Source organism: Vicugna pacos, chromosome X (genome assembly GCF_048564905.1).
Source record: "Vicugna pacos chromosome X, VicPac4, whole genome shotgun sequence".
Taxonomy (NCBI): Eukaryota; Metazoa; Chordata; class Mammalia; order Artiodactyla; family Camelidae; genus Vicugna; species Vicugna pacos.
The window spans coordinates 93,431,578-93,446,042 of record NC_133023.1 but is presented as its reverse complement, the minus strand read 5'-3'; the positions used below and the strand labels follow the sequence as shown (position 1 = coordinate 93,446,042).

Here is a 14,465-nt window from a genome sequence, read left to right as displayed (position 1 = left end):
AGCATTTAGATATACTAAATTAGTGAGTGTTTTATTTAGAGGATGAAAGGTGAAAGTGAAGTTTAGCCAAATGTTAAATAGCAATTATTTGTAAGTATAGACAATCAACCCAGCAGAAAATTCTGCAACTGGAATTTCTGAAAGTAGAATTGACTAAGCCAAAATTGGGAGAATGATCATCACTATCACTAAGAAGTAGATGTAACATGGCTGTGATTTTCTTAAAAGACCAACTGACTGAGCATGCGATTCCAACAAGGTCGTGAATATATTCAAAGTATTGATGGCCAAGCTTGAGTTACACTGCAGTGTTCAGTGATTTCCTTTAAAACACTTGTTCTAAGCAGTTGCCAAAAAAGTAGGGCTCGAATTCCTTCACTATTGGAGAATAGCAGCAGTTCCATTTCACATTCCTTCATCCACTGTTTGACCACTCCATTCAAGCCGCTCAGGTACGGAAAGGAAAACTACACCTCGATAAGGAAGGACTTAATCATTTAGTAGTTGTAGTACACAGCTAGGGTTGTCAATGGCTCTCAAAAAATTCCAATGCTCTAATTGTCTTCTGTGACCCAAGCGTTACAAAACCTATACATGGTGGATTCAGAAAGAGCCAGTTGTCCTAGCATCCTTAGTGCTGTATTCATCACATAAAGCACTGTTTTAGGACACATCTCAGTTTTCCATATTTAGAAGAATTACCCAAGCATTTTTTAGTTAATCTTCACTTAAGGAGTGAGGCTAAAAAGTATACAAGGGTATCATTCTTTTGTTTCTTCTATCTCAGCCTTTTGAAAGTATGTGATTAGATAAGAATATTAAACGAATATTATTCATGTTTCCTGTTTCCTGTAGCAGCCCATTTTCCCCCTTAGAAGTCTATAACCTAAAACTTGGAAACGGAAAGGTTTGAAGCTCTCTGACCTCCAAGGAAATAATAATTAGAAACTCAGAATCTAGTTTTTCATCAAGTCTCAGCTAATTAATTTGTACCAGATTCACCAGGCCATTTATTACACTTCAGAATAATACAATGCCGCCTTAATTATCTGAAACATATTTGAAAATTCATTCATATTTTCCAAATAGTACGTTAGAGAAGGAAAACAGTCTTCACTGAAAACCTCTTTCTAAATCCTGACCTAGACCTAGTCTTTAAAGGAAGGAAGCTTTGACAGGAAAACTAGAGACATCTCATTAACCCTTGATGGGCCAGATGCCTCTGGAAGATACCTCACCATCTCCTCCAGCCGCTGAGGCTGACGCTTAAAGCCCTGTGCTTGATGACATAGCTGCTGTGGTTGCTACACAGAGGGTATTTTTAGAGGCAAGAATTCTCATTTCCCAAAAGTATAACCACAAAATATCTATTTGGAATGAATCAGATTTATACACTAGGACAATAGTCAGTGCTCACATCATGTCTGGGCAACCTCAGTTCCCTGAGGAAACATGCAGTATCTTGGCATCCTCTCACCCTGGGACCCTGACCCTCTGTCAGTGGCCCTCATCTAACTGAGGCAATTTTTTTGGAAACCGGGCAGCTCTGTGGGATTTCACAAATGTCTTCGAAATAAGTTTTCCTTCCGCGAAAAGTTATATTTCATCCTTGAGGCTTTTCATGATTTAAAACTGACAGAGGGCCCCTCTCTTCCTCGGTGCTACCTACGGAGGCGGCAGCAGCTGTCTCCTAGTCAGCATTATGGCCGCCCTCAGACCCCTCGTGAAGCCCAAGATCGTCAAAAAAGAGGACCAAGAAGTTCATCTAGCACCAGTCAGACCGATATGTCAAATTAAGCGGTACTGGTTGAACCCAGAGGCATTGACAACAGGGTGCACAGGAGATTCAAGGGCCAGATCTCGGTGCCCAGTATCAGTTATGGGAGCAACAAGAAAACAAAGCACATGCTGCCCAGTGGCTTCCGCAAGTTCCTGGTCCACAAAGTCAAGGAGCTTGAAGTGCTGCTGATGTGCAATAAATCTTACTGTGCTAGATTGCTCAGTGTCTCCTCCAAGAACTGCAAAGCCACTGTGGAGAAAGCAGCCCAGCTGGCCACCAGAGTCACCAATCCCAACACCAGGCTGCACAGTGAAAAAAAAACAAATGAATAGCAGCTTGTGTGCACGTTGTATTTCTGTTAATAAAACCATGAAACAACCACTACAACAAAAAACTGACATAGGGGCAAAAAGCCACTCATCTTCAACAATGATGGTAGCCAGGGTCAGATGCCTTCAGAGGGAAGTTGGAGTTGGTGGCCTGCAAGGCTATGCTACCTGGCCGATAGGCCTGGTGTAGCCAGCTTCTGGAGGCTTGGCCAGCCTTGACTCCAGCCTCATAACCAGGACTGTACTTTGTGAGGCTTTCAGACCTTTAAACTGGGATTTATTCTAGTAATGCTGGAGACCCTAAGGAAGGTCATTACAGAGCACAGAATTAACACCCATTAGGCCAACTAATCTAGCAGATAGAGACCTCATCTGGGGTGTGGAAGTGGCTCACCAGGTGGCCTAGAGAACCTCATTCAGCCACTTAGTGCTTTGGTTGGCCACATCTCTTGAAATTAGTTGGTTCATTTGCTTCAAAAGATCAATTTTCTGCCTTCCTCTTTGACTTTACCCCAGTTTACCAGAGGAGGAGGCTCCCTCAACTAGAGGGGAATATTGGACCTGCTGGCGGTCAGTACTCAGTATGTCTGTACATCCATCTAGCTGTCTGGCCTCAGTGTGTTCAGGGCTACCTGGCAGGAATCAGCTGTTACCACCACAGAGCAATAGCAGTGGCATATCCAACCAGGGCTGAAGAGATAGACATTAGGAGAAATCAAAATTCAGTGCATAAATTGCGTATTTATTTTGTTAGCCCATTGGTTCGTCCATTCTTTCAGTTTCCAAGCATTTCCTAAGCACCTCCCGTATGTCAGGCACTGTGCTGGTCCCAGGGCCCTGCCCTTTTTAATTTGCTGCTGGAGTACAGAAGCCCTCCTCCGCTGCCCCGTTCTGAATTCTAACCCCCTTACAGGAGCTACCCTTCAACTCTTTTCAAGCTAAAAATGGGCACGTGGCCTCACATCTCTCTTAGCTCAAATGTTCTTGTTTGTAAAGTGAAGCTAATAATACTCACCCTGCTGCTTCACAGGGATCCAGGATGGATCGACTGAGAAAACCATGTATGGGAGTACTTTTAATTATAAAAAATAATGAAATGCTGATAGTCGTGATACAATAACTAAGACTTACCGAGAGCCTATAACGTTCCACAGAATGAGCCCTACCTAGGCCATAACTGCTCTCCGGAACCCAAAATTCATCATTCATCCCCCTCAAAGATTCATACTTAGTAAATAGAGATTTTAATATATAATATAAGTATATTATTGTGTGAGGACTTACTATGTGCCAGATACTAAGCTTAGTGCTTTCCATGGATTACCTCATTTAATGCCCATGATGCAGTGCGGGGAATACGTCTAGGTATTCCTGTATCTATTTTATAGACAAGAAAAATAAGGCTCAGAGAGGTTAAAGAATAACTTGTTTATAATAACAAAGCTAGTAAATGATGAAGTATAGATTTGAACACAAGTATTCTGTGTCTAGAGTGTGAGCTTTTTTTTTTTCAGGAAGTAAATCCTTTTTTTTAACATTTTTGGGGGGAGGTAATTAGGTTCTTATTTATTTATATATTTAATAAATATAGGACCTGCTATATTTATATAAATATAAAATAAATGTATATTTATTTTAATGGAGGGAATGGGGATGGAACCCAGACTTTTAACCACCACACTTAGCCTCCTCTTAGAAAACCATACAACTCTATCCAGTACTGAGCTATGGTAATAATATTCTGATTTTTTTTTTTAAGGCAGTGGACAGATTCCTAAAACTGTAGAGAACCATTTCTACCACTGGGAGGGAGCCCCACCAAAATAGTTCTAATTTCATCCTAAGTTTACTTCTTTCACCTCCTGGTTTGTTTTACTCTTCAGGTATTTATTTAATCGGGAGGACTTATTTTCACAAGTTTCAGCGCTGCATTAACAAACATAAAGCGCGAACAGGGGGAGGTGGCAGGGGCAGAGAAAGTGTGCGCTGCAGGGTAAGAGGCGGAGGGAGAAGCCAGGTCCAGGCAAGAGTGCATCTGGGTGTGGGTGGCCTTCGTACCGACAGACCATGTGGAAGCACATCCCCTAGCAGGTCCCTCTTTATTACTACACATCTCTGCGTGATCCTTCGTGCACAGACCGTTATTTTGCTGGGAGCATCCCGGATTTCCTCAGACTGTCTTACAAAAATTTCACCCAACCTTTTTTTCTGCTGCCTTGGTGTTTGGCCATGGAGAGTTACTTGCTCTTCTGTATCTGCTGCTATGGCTGCAGCTCCTCCTCCTCCCCCCCCCGTTCTTCCTCTTCCAGATCATCATCATTATCCTCAGCAGCAGAGTTAACATGTTCAAGAACTGTGCAAGCAATGTGCTGAGCACTTTAACACACATGATTCTATTTATTTGTTTATTCATTCATTTAATTAATATTTATTGAACACTTACTTTGTAGCAAACCGTGTGCTACACACTGGTAATCGAAACAGAGCATTATTTCTTCTGTTGGTCTAGTAGGGGTGCAAAAGGGGAATATGTAATTACCAACTGTGGAAAGGCCTGTGAAAAAAGGAGACATGGGACTATGAAAGGTGAAAGGTGCGCTTGAATTTAATTCTTCAACAACCCTGCGAAGTTAATGAATAGCATTATCCTCGATTTTACAGGCAAGGAAACTGACGCTCAGAGAGGTTAAGTGACTTGCTCAAAGTAACGCAGCTGGTCAGCAGGCTGAGTAGAGATTCAAATCCATGTTGGTCAGATTCCAAAGCTCACACTCTTAACAGCTATACTTTATTGCCTCTCCGATGTGTGAAGCGCATATGTAGCCGTTAATGCCCTGTACACTTGGGTGCTGGCTTCATCTCAAGTGTGTGGAGTCGCAATTGTTTCCAATTAGTTGTGGCTGTGGTTTTGGTACGTGCATTCAAAGAAAGTGTGCACGCAAAGCAGAGGTCATGTGCCCTGGGTCTTGTGGATGTGCACGAAGTATAAGTAATGACACTCCCCAAAAGCTGGGATTCATTGGAGTCACCGCATTTGTTTCCCATTAGCTTACGCTACTCAAATACAAACACTAAAGCATGTATTTACATTGCTGTGGACACGGAAAGTCAGGCCCCCAAAGCATTCCTCGCAGGTTGTATAAAGCTGAGCATCCAAATAGTTCAAAATCAGTTTTGTAAGCCCAGCTTAATAGCTTTAAAATGTAACCTAGATTCCAGATATTTTTTTAAAAATGCCTAGAGAGAGGTATGTGAGTAGCGAAAGGAGACAAAACCAGCTAAATCTTCAAAATATGCACCAAGCCCCATATTTGTAGTATCTCCTTTGTTACTTCTCCTTTATTTTTAAAATGCTAAAGAGCTTAACGTCAAGAAAACTCTTAGCCATGTAGCAGCAGTAATGGAATTTTTCATTCTATTCTAACCAGCTGTCTGAAGGTTTTCAAAACAAACCTGTTCATGATGAGATGGTTTGGTTATTTAAGACACAGTAGATGGCAAGTCTGGGAAAAACAAGCCAGAAGCATCCAATGTCACTATCTCAGCCTCCCAGCTCTCCCACCCAGTAACAAAAGGCTTTCCCATCAAGGTGTAGTTTGTGGACAGTATCTGAGAACATGAGGTTGAACTGGAATTTATCTGAGGTAAAGATGTCAAGATGGCAAAAAAACATGAATGAAGGCTCCATTAGTTGATGTCTTTACCTAAGAGACCGTGTTTTTCTTGACATGCTCTGGACTTGGGAGCAGAAGACTTTGTTTTTAATGAGGTCTCTATCACTTACGTAGTGACTCGGTCAAGTTTTATCCCCACTCTGAGCCTCCCTTGATGTGGGAAATGGGGAGGGCCATCTTCCCTGTTACACGAATGGACGGTGCAGATTCAAGGATGAGAGGAGAGAACATATGTTAAGCCCTAGCACGGTGTGTGGTTGATAAGGTTCATATCTTTGCAATCAAGGTAATTCCAAGAGGCACGTTATTTATACCCTATAGACAGATCGAGAGTTGCTGCTCTCACTGGTCTAATTTCAGTGTATTTGATCCCCTAAGAGCAACAAGTATGTCGTTTGATCTTTGTTCTCCTGTCAACCAAGCATAAAAAGAGCCAAATCACGTTGTCCCACGCTGCCGTGCTCTTTTGTTATTTTGGTTTATGGTTTTAAGAACATGAAATTGCTTTATTCTAGAAAGCCTTTTTCCCCCTCTTACACTGTGTTTCTAATTTTCTTAAGTAATTATTCCAGGCTTTTTGTTTCCTTTTATCACACAACTCTGAGTACCTGTTCCAAGGCTAACTTTAAATATTTCCCTTTCTAATCAAATGAAGTCACTCACTTTACACAAGGATATTTTTATTAACTACAAAGACAGAAGGTCATGATGTCCATACCTAAGTGAAAAGGAAATTGTTCAGATGGCCTTTGCTTTTTCATAAAGTGGTTTGAAGAGCATGCATTAAGGATTCAAATGCATGTGGGGCTGAGATGACTCTTGTCCAAAGATGGTTTCAGTGGGTTACTGGGAAGTGCAGTGACAGTGATGCAGCCTTTCTTAAAGTGTGGTCTGTGGTTCACTCACAGTAAGATGGGGACGGGGCGGGGAGGGGGGAGATCTAGTTAACAGTACAGACCTCTGCTCCACCCCAGACCTGCGAAATTAGAAGCACTGTGGGTGGGGCCTGGGAGCCGGAGTTTTATACAAACATCCTAGGTGATTTCTTATGGAAATTGAAGACTCATTCCCATGGTGTATAAAAATATACATGCCCTTTGACCCAGCAATCCTGCTAATGGGAAACTAAGGAAATAATCCAAATATGATCCAAAATATGAAAAGCGTTGTTGAATGCTCCTGATACTCCATCTTTATTTACAAAAGCAGAAGAGCTACAAGCAATGGAAATGGTCAACATTAGGAGAACGGATAAATGAACTTTGGTGGATCCCTGAAGGGCACTGGGAAGTGTTTTCATCACATTTAAAGCATCGCGTTTCTCACGTTTATTCATAACAATGATTCTAGGAGGCAGGCATTATTTTCCTCATATTACAGACGAGGACATTGAGGTTTAGGGAGGTGAAGCATCAAAGTTACTAAGTGGAAAGACAGAAGTTAATGGGGGAAAGCCAGGATTCTAACCCAAGTCAGTCTGACTCTAAACTGCAAGTTCTACCATGTAAAAATATAGACAGTAAAAATAAACCCTACCCCTGAGCACACAAATATGGTCATTAAAGTTTGGGAAATGGGATTTTTTCCCCTTATTTCTCTTTTCTCTCACCTTTCTATATAGATATTTACAGAATAAAAATATTATATTATAAAATAAAAACTGGTTGTATCTTTAAGCAACTATGAGAGCCTCATGTGAGTCAAAGAGGGTAGCCAGGAGGGTAGCAGTGGGGAAAAGCTGGCAGCGGAGAGCCTCGTGTCCTTCCCGCTAAGGCGGCCCAAACCGAGCCCAGCAGAAATGTCAGATTTAGAGAGTGGTTCTGGGGGTCGTGGAGTGAAATCAGACTGGTGTTTTCATAAGAGAGTTTACGTTGATAACCATTATTCTGAGCCCTGGCTTTCAAAGAGCTAATAGGATAGTGTCCTTTGAAAATGGCGAACAGTTCATCAAAAGCCTTAGGCACCTAAAGTTAACTGATTCGTGTGCAAGGCCCTCATAAGTTTCCTTTTATAAAGCGAGTGTTCAGTCTTGACAACACTGTAAAGAGTGAGAGAGGGAACCGAAAGGTCAATATTGTGCATTGTAATTAGCTGATTTGATTTCTGTGCCAAATTCCAGGCTGTCCTCGCTGGCAATTCCTCCCCTCTGACACATTACCGTTCTTTCTTTCAACACTGGAGCTTCAGACCCTTTCTGTAAGACTTTTGCATTCACAATAGCTTCCTAGGTTTGGATCTGTTTTGTTAAAGTGTGAGGGTTAGGCTCATCAGCAGATGTCTGTGTAATGTGGTTTGAAAGGATGCTCTAATCCTTCTTCAATGCTGAAGTTGTCTCCAGAATGGGAGTAATTTAGGAAGTAAAGAAGTCATTTCACTGGCAAAGTTTTAAAGGTTTTTTTTTTGTTGTTTTAATTGCACTTTTTAAAAAAACCTGAAATACCAGAGAATACTGGGGGCATTGTACACAAAGTTGGAAGACAGCCTCTCAAAGATTAGCTACAGATCTTCGCCTGGGTCGTCCAAAGGGGTGTAGCTATTCATTCACAAGTTCTTCTCCGGTTAATCTGTGCTTTGGCTTTCTCCTTTTTCACGAGGTTGTGAAAGTAGCTTTTAAGGAATTAAAAAATGTCATGCCACTTCATTGTGCTTCAGTTCAATAGCACATTTATTGAGGTCCTACCATGTGCCAGACTCTGCCTCAAATGCTATGATAAATAAGATCGTAGATAAATAAGATAAATAATACACAGCCCCTGGGCAGCTCAGTCTGGTGGTGGAGCGAAGCCACACGTACAGATAAATAATACCAGGTTGCATACATACAGTGCTATTTAGGAGGTACAGATAAAGGGAACAGTGGTTGAAGAGCGAAAGGTAGAACTCTAATGACTATCTGTGGTAACCGGGAAGGCTTTATTAAGGAAGTGACATTTGAACTTGGCTTGAAAGGATGGAGTGCTTTCAATAGACAGAAAGGAAAACAACTCACGTTAAGGTGCTCAGTGAATGTTTGCCAAAGGGAGTCATGAAAGGCTGGAGAAAGAGCAAGTTTACAAAGCTCTGCCTAACCCCAGATTCCCCTTACGTGAACAATTCTAATTCAGGGAATCCATGACATAGATGAAGGATATATTTTTTCAAAATTACCCTCAAAATGTGTATGTCAAAAGCAAATTTCCCGTAAGAAGTGATGGTAAAGGAGGAAATTCAGGTGTTTTGGTCAAACTGAACTGTTGTTATAGTCTAGGTTAGCAGTACTCAAAGACAAGTTGATGGACCCTGGTAAGTCCACGATACCCAGGGATCCACGAGGTCAAAATTCCTTGCACAATAATTCTAAAATGTTAATTGCCTTTTTCACTGAGCCGATATTTGCACTGATGGTGCAAAAGCAATGGTGACTACAGCTGCTGGCACCACAGTATGGATCAAGGCAGTGGCGCCAAACTGTGCTGGTGATCACTGTATTCTTTACTGGTCTGCACTTGCAGGAAAATAAAAGGTAGTTTCACTTATTACGTCATTGCTGAAGCAGTAAACATGATTAATTTATTAAACCTTAACCCTTGAGTATACTTTTAAAGAATATTCTATGTTAGGAAATTTGACGTTCGTTTAAGGTACTTCTGCTGCAAATCATGTTGATATGGGTCTCCAGGAAAAGCACCTGTGAGATTATTTAAACTCGGAGCTAAACTAGCCTCCATTTGCATGCAATACTATTTTTCTCTGAGACAATGACCAGCAAACAATGGTTATACAGGCTTGAGTATTTGCTAGATGTTGTCTTCAAAAGGCACAGAGAGAGCCTGACAGTTAAAGGAAACACTGGCAGTGTTTGTTGCCAAGGATAAAATTCAAACTTTCAAGAGAAAATTAAAATTTTGGAAAACTTGTATCTGCCACCATGACCTTGAGAGCTTCTGAAGACTTTTCTAATGAGATTGGAGGTGATATTAATGAATGTAATTTTTTTTTTTGTATCATATAATGAAAGGTGTCACTATTTGGAAGACCTGCACAGCTCGGTGAAACAGGATTTTTCGGATGACGCATGCGTGAGATAAAATGGGTAAAAGTCCCATTCAAAGTCCAGAACATTTCAATGGATTTTAATGTAACAGAACATGAAAAGTTTATTTATATGGTTTCATATTCAGCATTGCAACTAAGCTTTCCTATTTGTTGAGTTTTTACGTCGTATCGATGAAAACTACCCACAATTATCTGAAAAGCCTACTAAAATACTTCCATCTTTTCCCATTACATATCTGTGAGAGGCTGCATTTTCTGCACATGTTTCAACCAGAACAATATATATCAACAGATTGAAGGGACAAGCAGATATGATAATCCAGCTAGCATATGAAGCTAAACATTAAAGAGATTTGCAAAAACGTAGACCACCACCACCCTTCCTTGTAACTGTTTTATGTCAGGGGAAAATATATTTATTTTTCATTAAAAATGCTATTTATGTTAATACACCATGGGCTTATTCTTGTTATGTTTAAATTAGTTATTAACTAATTTTTTTAATTTCTCAGTTACAATTTCTGAGATGGTAACTGTCAATAGATATAACTATATAATCCAAAGTTTCCCTGGGTTGCCTGATAAGAGTATAAAGGAGTCCTGAAATCTTAAAGTTAGAGAACCGCTGGTCTAGTTTATCCTAGCCTACATGTCTCTACTGTACATTCGGATGTGTAGGATGAATGGTGGTTGGGTGGAGTGGTAGAGCGGCAGGGTAGAGATGGTCCTGGACTGGGAGATGGTAAGTGGGTTCGTTTCTCCCACACCATTAGAGATTGTTGGCTAGGAAAGAACCAACTTTTTGTTGTGGACTTTTCTTTCTTTGCTTAAAAAGAGAAACATTTCTCTATGGTTTGTTGATTGTTCCAAGTAGATCTTGGTGTAGCAGCTAAATCACAGGTGGGGAATATAAAAGTATATTTTGCAGTGACAATGAACACAGATAATGGAAACCACAGAAACCAAGATGTCCCTGCACGTGTGTGCCACATTTTTTTTCTGGATGCCTCAATCACAAAATCTCACTTTCTGCATACTCTGCATCTTTTGTTGTCCTTTATTTAAAAGTAGGAGGTAGGACTGAGATTTAGGACTAAAAGTGGGTGATGGGGCCAAACAGAGCAGGGATAGAGGATGCTGGAATACAGCCTTGGAGAGAGATGGTGAGGAAAAGTAAAATGGAATCGGAGAATTGCCCGCAGAGACCACTCATGTTGTGAGCTGGGCTTCTGGGTCAGTGGAGAGACTTCGGGAGGTGGAAGTCACCATAACGTTAGAAAGGCGTTGGCTGTGCGACCAAACAGCCAGAGACACTGAAGAACAAAACAGACATGCCTCGTATTAGGCATATTATCTACAGTAAAGCAAAATGAATTTCAAAGCATCATATTGAGATTGTGGAAGAGGGAGATATTTTAAGTTTTTCTAGAGGTCAGGGCACAGTATGTGGCAATTAATTATAAGTATTCCTTTAACTGTATATAAAATGTCACTGCTCTTCTCTTCATTTGGTGGGACGCATCTGTTGTTTTAATTTAGTGAATGTAAATATAGTTATAGAGGGCTTCCAGAGGCATCTTTTCTGATCTTGGTGTTCTCTCAGCCTATAAATATGCTTTGTTTATCTATTTTATATGTAGTAATTAGTATCTGCAGATCTCGAAATCCCAATTTATCCCTTCCCACCCCCTGCCCCCCACTGGTAACCATGAGTATGTTTTCTGTATCTGTGAGTCTGGTAGGTTTTTTGTAAATGAGTTCACTTGTGTCTGGAGTGTATCTATGTACATGTACGAAACATGGTGTACCACAAAAATTGATGCAACATTGTAAACTGACTATACCTCAATTTAAAAAATAAATTAAAAATTAAGGGGGTCAAACATATGCTTTGCCTATCATGTCATAAGTTCCTTGGCAGTGAGTTGTCCCATGGAGGCTGTCAGGAACTGACGACCTGGGAAAGATCTGATGTAATATACACTCTGGCTCCCGAGTTGTAGAGAATCGTGTCGGATGCTATGGAAAGGTCCAGAAGTTGGAAACTCTAAAGAGTACAAGCAGTGTACATCTATTTAAATTTGAAAATGATTTTTTGAAGCTTCTTGGTAACTCTTTTAACATTTTATAATGCCTCCTGTTCATCACACACTGTTTCAGACCTACGTGTTTGTATTCTTTCAGCTCCTGAGAACCATGTCAGTGCCCAAAGGTCGAGTTCTGGATAAAAACCTTGATGAGGAAGGGCTTGAAAGTGGAGACTGCGGCGATGATGAAGATGAGTGTATTGGAGGCTCTGGTGACGGAACGATGAAAGTGAAGAATCAGCTCCGCTTCCTTGCAGGTAACTGATTAGCGCGGGTGCAAATCTGAGCTAAAATGGTGATGCTTGGGAATTAAAGACCAATTGACTCTGCTCTCTATAAATCCCCTAAAATGCCTGCAAGCCACAATGCCATTGATTCTTTAAGGAAAGACTACAATCTAGAAAAATGAAGTTTTCAGGTAGGTAGCCTTTTTAAAAAAATCTCTGGACCTCGGTAGATTAAAAAGGTAGCTTCCTGTTTTTCATTGTCTAAAATGAACTGGTCTGATCAGTTGGCTCTGTTTCCTACTGGAGAGTTCCTTGGTTCATTCATCTCTTCTGATGGAAAAAAAAATGGCATCTGGAGAGTCTAGTAAAAACCAATGGTGGGATAACTTTCAAAGGTAGAGACATTAGCTGACCCTCTCTTCTGAGAATGTCATATTTGTGGTTTTTTTCACAAGTAGTCTCAAATAGACTATGACACAGAACTGCATAGCTACATGAAAACACAGGAGAAAAACAAACAAACAGACGCTGGTGTCAAGAAGGCAAAATAACCACCACAAAAAATATTCCTTTACATTCACATTTGTCTTGATTATCCCAATTTACAACATACTTTTGTATGGGTAGGTGTCCTTCTTTCCATTTTACAGATAAGCAAACTGGGGCTCAGAGAAGAACTGAGATTCATCTAAATGGAAGAGCTGGAACTCGAACTTGGCTCCAGCCTTCTCCTTGAAATCCTATCGCCCAAGGCGTCTGAGACCCTACAAGCTCCTCCTTCTCCTTCAGCCTCTTTCCTTCACTAGTTCTTTCTCATCCTCCCCTGAAACTGGGTCTCTTCTTAAGCCTCTATCTTTTCTCTCTTCAGAGAAAGCACAGATCTTATCCACTTTTGCTCTTTCCATTTTTTTTTAATGATTTTGGTAAGTTCTTTTTTTTTTTATTCTAGCAAGAATAAAAAATCTAACACAAAATCTGCCCCTCTTAACAAAGTTTTAATTGTACAATACTGTTAATTATATGTGGAATGTACAGCAGACCTCTAGAATTTTTTCACTGTGTATGACTTTAACTCTGTCCACATTAAACACTAAGTCCCCTTTTTTCTCCCTCAACCCCTGGCACCACCGTTTTACTTTCTGCTTCCATGAGTTTGGCCCCTTTAGCTACCTCATATAAGTGGAATCATGTGGTATTTGCCCTTCTGTGACTGGCTTATTTCACTTAGCATAATGTCCTCAAGGTTTATCCATGCTGTAGCATATGGCTACAGGATTTCCTTCTTTTTCAAGGCTGAATAATGCTCCACTGTGTGTATATATCACCATTTCTTTATCCATATATCTGTCAATGGACATTTAGGTTGTTTCTACCTCTTGGCAGTTGTGGATAATGCTACAGTGAACTTCTTTAACTATTATATCACTATGGGGATAATTCATAAAATCATTACCTCCAATCTAAACTGCTCTCCTGAGCTATCATCCCCCATCTCCAGCTGCTTACTAGTCATTTCTACTTGGCTTTCTCGCCGTTACCCTGAACTCTATGTGTCATGAATCAAACTTACCAACAGACCATCCCGAACTGGCCCTCCCTTAATAATTCTCTTTTCCTGATGCAACTACCGTTCTCCCCGTCACTGAGGCTTAAAACTAAAGTCATCTTCGACTCTTCTCCCTTGCCCTTCATGTAATTGGGCACCAAATCACTGTAGATTATTTGCAATTTTTTTCTGCCTCTCTTCCTGTTTCTTTTCTATCTCCCTTTCACCCTCTTGCATACATTATTTCAATCACATCTTAAGTGGTCTCCAGGCTTCTAGGCTAAGATGAGAGTATTGAGAGCCTTAGGCTAGCAGATTAGAGAACAAAGAATCAGAGAACCGGGCAGAAGATTCCACCAGATTCATCTTGTATAGCTTCCAGGTTAATCTTTCTAAAACATCTCCTACCTCGGTTGGCTGCCTTCATCCTGTCCCCACTGCCTGGAGGCTAGTGTTCAGACTCTTCAGCAGAGTTCTGAGGGCCTTCTGGTCTGGCCTAAAGTACCCTTCTGGCTTCATTTCCCCCCACTAGCCCCATAGGACCCTCCACTTTGGCAAGAACAACCATACTCATGCCCCTGTCTTTATACCATTGCTGCCACTTATTTCTGTGTAAATACACCCTTTTATTTTTTCTTAAATTACACTTATCCCTCTAAGTGAATTTCAGGTATCATGCAGTGAAAAAAAATAGTTTTAGGGATAAAGCAAACTTGTATTTGAATCCTGGCTCTATTCCTTATGAGTTAGCATGACCTTGGTCAGTTCTCAGCCTCCTATCTAAGTC

The 14,465-nt window shown here is 40.7% G+C and overlaps 1 protein-coding gene across 2 annotated transcripts in view; it reads left to right on the top strand.

Moving 5' to 3' along the window:
* GPC3 (glypican 3) overlaps positions 1 to 14,465 on the top strand; it is a 371,189-nt gene that overhangs the window by 308,654 nt on the left and 48,070 nt on the right. For both annotated transcript variants that reach the window (XM_015249283.3, XM_006215969.2), the window contains one exon: positions 12,003 to 12,162. In XM_015249283.3, the coding sequence (XP_015104769.1) occupies positions 12,003 to 12,162 (160 nt within the window). The remainder of the gene's footprint in view (positions 1 to 12,002; positions 12,163 to 14,465) is intronic.